Source organism: Dendrobium catenatum, unplaced genomic scaffold (assembly GCF_001605985.2).
Source record: "Dendrobium catenatum unplaced genomic scaffold, ASM160598v2 fragScaff_scaffold_1353, whole genome shotgun sequence".
Classification (NCBI taxonomy): domain Eukaryota; kingdom Viridiplantae; phylum Streptophyta; class Magnoliopsida; order Asparagales; family Orchidaceae; genus Dendrobium; species Dendrobium catenatum.
Window position 1 is genome coordinate 2,450 of NW_021319815.1, and position 5,097 is coordinate 7,546.

At 35.8% G+C, this 5,097-nt stretch overlaps 1 protein-coding gene across 1 annotated transcript; it reads right to left on the minus strand.

The window, feature by feature from the left end:
- Positions 1–4,508: 4,508 nt before the first annotated feature.
- On the minus strand, positions 4,509–5,091 carry LOC110100985 (RRP12-like protein). The gene has a single exon (XM_020828716.2). It carries the CDS (start codon positions 5,034–5,036, stop codon positions 4,623–4,625), a length of 414 nt encoding a protein of 137 aa, XP_020684375.1. The 5' UTR covers positions 5,037–5,091; the 3' UTR covers positions 4,509–4,622.
- Between the last annotated feature and the right edge of the window lie 6 nt (positions 5,092–5,097).

Here is a 5,097-nt window from a genome sequence, read left to right on the forward strand (position 1 = left end):
ATAAGCATAGGAGAGAGAAAAATACCAAATTCCCTATAATTTGTTCTAAGGACAGTGCTGCCTAAATGCTTCATGCGAGTGTCATAAAGACTGAATGCTGAGAATAAATGAAAAGCGAAAAAAAAAATAATAACTGTTGCTAAAATTGTTCAAAACAGGAAATCAAAAGATAATGGTAAAAGTCATCTTGAAGTAAAAAATCTTCGATAACAAAATATATAGAAATTGGTCTTACTAATCAAAGCTAACATAATATACAAAAGAAATTCAGCACATATAAATTAATTACCAAATCTTTGAAGTCAAAGAGTCGAGAGACAAGAAACGAAATGCAAACCACGAAAGAGCCAAGGAAAACAGTTGAGAATAGTTTAAAAAAATATATATGAGGGAGAGAAATCCAAGATTGACGGTTTTGGAGAGTCGAACCTTTAGCTTAACTCTGATTGCGGAAGTTTCCTTCATCTTCGAAAGAGTGGAATGCCAGAGGACTACATCCCGGTAAGAAGGAACATTATTGACGTTAAAGAGCGTGCAGTGGCCCAAATAGTTGGAGAAGAAAACAACCGTCCGAGGAAGCTAGGGAAAGTGGAATACGAGAGGCCTACATTCCGATAAGAAGAACTAAACGTTATTGACGTTATAAGAAGTGAAGAGTCCAAAATAATTGAAGAAGAAACCTACCGCCGTTGGACAAGAATAAAAAACCGTTGGAGTCTGTCGGTTTTATCCATCATTCTATTGTGCATCAATCTTAAGAATAAAATAGACAAGATGAAGAAGAAGAAAATAGAGAAGGAAGGAAAAAAAGCAGATAAGAAAATAGACAAGATGAAGAAGAAGAAGAAAATAGAGACAATGAAGGAAAAAAAACAGATAAGAAGAAGGGAGAAAGGGAAAAAACAGAGAAAAATCAGGGGAAAAAATTGAATAAGAAAATAAAGAAGAATAATAAGAAGAAGAAATGGAGAGGAAGATGAGGAAGGAAATGAGGAGGAAGAAAAGAATAACGAAAGGAGAGGAAGAAGAAAGAAGAAGAAATGGGTAGAAGTAACCTGTGCGTGAGAGAGGGCGAGAGGGGGAGGCGGAGGCACCATTGACAGAGAGATGCGTTTCGTCTACAGTAAGCGCAGGTTACCTGTAGATCGGAGAGAGACCGAACGCAAGAGATGAGTTCGGTCACCTGACGCAATATGGCCCGGGAGGAACCGGAGGGCCTCGTTCCATCCTGGCGTGCGAAAAACGGGAGAGTTTCCCGGCCGGGCTGGGTAAGGGGTTCGGCCGTTCGGATCGGCGGCCCGAGAGGAAAGGGGAAGGAAAAGGAGGGCTTCACCCTCCTCGTCCAGGCCAAAATTATTGCATCAGGTCGAACCGACATAATGAGAATGTCCGTTCGGGTTCTCTTGGCCCCGCTTTTTTAACTACTGCTACAAGGCAATCAGGTTACTATAGAAGAGAGTGACCGAACGCAGAGATGCGGTTCGGTCAACCTGACGCAAATAATTTTGCCCTCGTCGCCCCCGTACTGGGGCGTTCTTGATTAGAAGAATAAAGAACGCAAAATGAATTTCGTTATGCCCTTCGAGTGAACCTGATAGCATAGATTAATCGATGGCGAGAATTTATTTAGTAGGTAGTATAATACAGTATAGATAGTAGTATAGCATATAATAATCGCTAAAGAATAAATTATTATATTTAGAAAATATTAAGTAACTTTATATTATTTTTATTATTTTTGTATAATAATAAATTTATATTTAATAGCTTGATTAAAATAATATGTTTGATATGTTTAATGTTTGGGGTTAAATTTTATGATTATGGTATGCTAAACATTGATTTAGGCCTAAGAATTTCATAAAAATTATAAATCTAATTACAGCCAAATATTTATTGAGTTTGAAGTGTTTAACATCCTCTATTCCGAATAATTTTGATGATTACCCCACATAGGAATTATTTGATTTGAATATTCAGAATTAACAATTCTACCCTTCAAATCCTATTCGTCCACCAATATCCCTATGGCTCAAGGAACTCAACACGAACTAGAGCAAAATATAATTAATGTAAATTTATCATAAATTGTTATTAATTGTAAGTATGATTAAAATTGAATAGACATTGAAATCAATTACCACTAATGCTCATTGTGATGGCTTTCTTACCCGTGCCATGCTTCTTAAAATAGCTTTTTAGTATAAAATTTAAAAAAATTGTACTAAAAAGCTGCTTCAAGAAGTAGTAAGAAAACCGTCTCAAATGAAGCCTAAATTTCTTGCGTAGGGGGCTATTTGGTTGGTATAAAGTCGTGTTTAATGTTCCTTTTGTAGGGATTTTGAAAATAAGCGTGCTTAGTTTCATGAAAAATAAAACCATATAAAGTATTTCAAATCTAATGAAAATTATTCTAGTTCATTTTTAAAGTAAAATTCTCTCAATTTTGAGTGAAATTTGTTTTTACTACAACTATGCTTCTTTGTCACTACCCTGTTGGCTATAACCCCCACCATTAATTGTCGCCAACCACCGTCCTGTCGCTGGATATCACCTTCGCCACCGAACACTCTTCATCACCGCCGCACTGGCGGAGGCAGGGTGGGGGGCCCTGGGGGCAGGTGCCCCCACTGGCCAATGAATTTTTTTTTTTTAATTAGGTAATGTATTTGATAAACATGGTTAAAACATAATTAGGTCTATTAGCATTACTCTAAACCCTTTTCGTTACTGTTGTTTCTCCCGCAAGTCTGAAGCTACAGCCCTCAAGCCATCTGCACTCAAAAATAAGATTAATTCTTGGTATTCACATGAAGCTCTATCTCTCTCTCTCTCTCAAGATTTGTTACTTTTTCTCTTTCTATCACTTTTTTGTTTTTTATGAAAACGAAATTTAAAATTATTTGTTTATTTGCTATAAATGTGTATAGTATCATTAGATTTTTACTTTATATTTCATCCGCTGATTTGATGAAAAGAGCATTCACTTTCTATCAAAAATGTCATATCAAAGCAAAAGGCCTTCAAGCACATTACAATCTCAGTGTTTTTATAGCAGTTCCATAATTTTCGGGAAGATACAATAATAATTTAAACAACAACATCTCATTCTTCACGTATAACAATCTTCTTTCTAGTAGATGGTATCCTTTTCCATACATTCAATTTTACATGAAGTATAATTCTTCATGAATCTTAAATTTTAGTAAATCATTTAGGAATCGTTTGGTACGGCTTTCTTATTATTTCTTAAAACAAGTTTCTAGTACAAAAAATTTAATTTTTATACTAAAAAACTATTTTAAGAAGCAGTAAGAAAGTTGTCCCAAACGAAGCCTTAATCTCGGTGCAACTGTGAACGTAGAATTACTTAAACCGAAAAATATAAATTTTGATGTTCTCTTTTACGCCGCCTAATCTCTTTTATAATTAATTCGTGGTCATTGTGCTTGCCTTTAGGTCGAGATTCAATCCCCTTTCCTAACACCAACCTTACATTTGATTTACTCTTCTCTCCAGATACACTTTTAATCAAACACCTATCAGTTCCAAGAACTATATCTCATAAAGATGGGAAACAAGCACCAACACCATCAAGGACAAATTCAAAGGAAGCTTAAAAGAAGATTGATACTAATTCAATCTTAAGAATAACTTGAAGGCCAGATTAAGGAGGGATTATTCTATGCGGATGTCGAATGTAGCTCTACATTCGAATGCCAATCAGAATGAGCCATGTCAGTCATACCAAGCCTCGATACAGAGTGGTACCAACCCTTGATACCACGGTATCGAGGGATACCGACCGCGGGCTTAGGTATCCGGACGGGTTCCGCTTCCGCACAGAATAATTTTTCCTGTTTAAAGGCCTCATAAGCAACTATATTACCTATCAAGCAAATACTTCTATAACTTGGTTTATTTTGGAAAAATAATAGCATACAAGCCAGGAACAATCTAGTTACAGTCAGGCTTAAGAAAATCAAAAAACTTGTGATCAATCACATAGAAAATGTAGCGCATATATTGCTGTTAATTGTAAACTTATAAAACATTGTGATCAAATACCTATAATATTTATCATTAGCAATAATCTCCATAATTAACATGTAATGTTAAAGCTGTTAATGGATAATATGATGATTTATGTTAATCTTTGGAGTTTTAATGTATGAATAAAATGTGCAGCTTAAGTTTTATCTCGTCAATTTTTATAATTTTAGGCTTCATTTGCAATATTTTTTTGATGTACTTATCTAGCCAAAAAATTTTAATTTGAAATTTTTACACATAAAAGTTGTTTAAAAAGTAGTAAGAAAATTACCTCAAATGAAGCCTTAAGTCTTCGTTTGAGACAACTTTTATATTTAACATAGCTACAGTTTGCCAAAAAATAAGCTTATCCGACATATTGAGTAAACAATTGATAGCTTTGAAAGTTTTCCTTTTTGTGCTCATTAACTTAATAAGCTGTTCCTCCCTTTTAGAAATCTTTGTAGGATTAACATAAAAAAAAAAAAGCTGTTCCTCCCTTTTAAAGTTCAAAATCAACATCCTATAACTGATATAAAACAGCAGCACTAAACTGCTTTGATTGTCAAAATATACCAAATCATCACAACTTACTTTTTGCCCCTTCTCCTCTTAGGAGTTACTGCCAGTGCCCTGGAAGCACTCTTTCCTTCAAGCCTTTTAAGATCTTTTCTCACCATGACACTGGCCATGCCCTTGCGAGCTACAGCTTTTCGATCCACTCTTCGGTTGAGAAGCTTGCGATCAAGAGGCCAATACGCATAGGGCTCCAGCTTGCCTTTCTTCCTCAAATCACCACCAGCTTTTTTGCTGGTGTATTCAACACCTGTGTAAGACCAACCAGACTCCGTCTTCTGGCGCTTCCTCTGGGAGCTCAATAAAGATTTTCTTGACATGCGGCTACTTGTTAAGCTTCTTGTATCAGAAACAGGATCTGAAGAATTTCTCTGCTGCTTGGGTTTGACACAATCATCGCGAACAATGAGACGGCCATCATTATCCATTTCTGGCTCGTCGTCGCAAGCTTCCACTTTCCTATTGGGCTTTGATGTCGACAGAAGAATC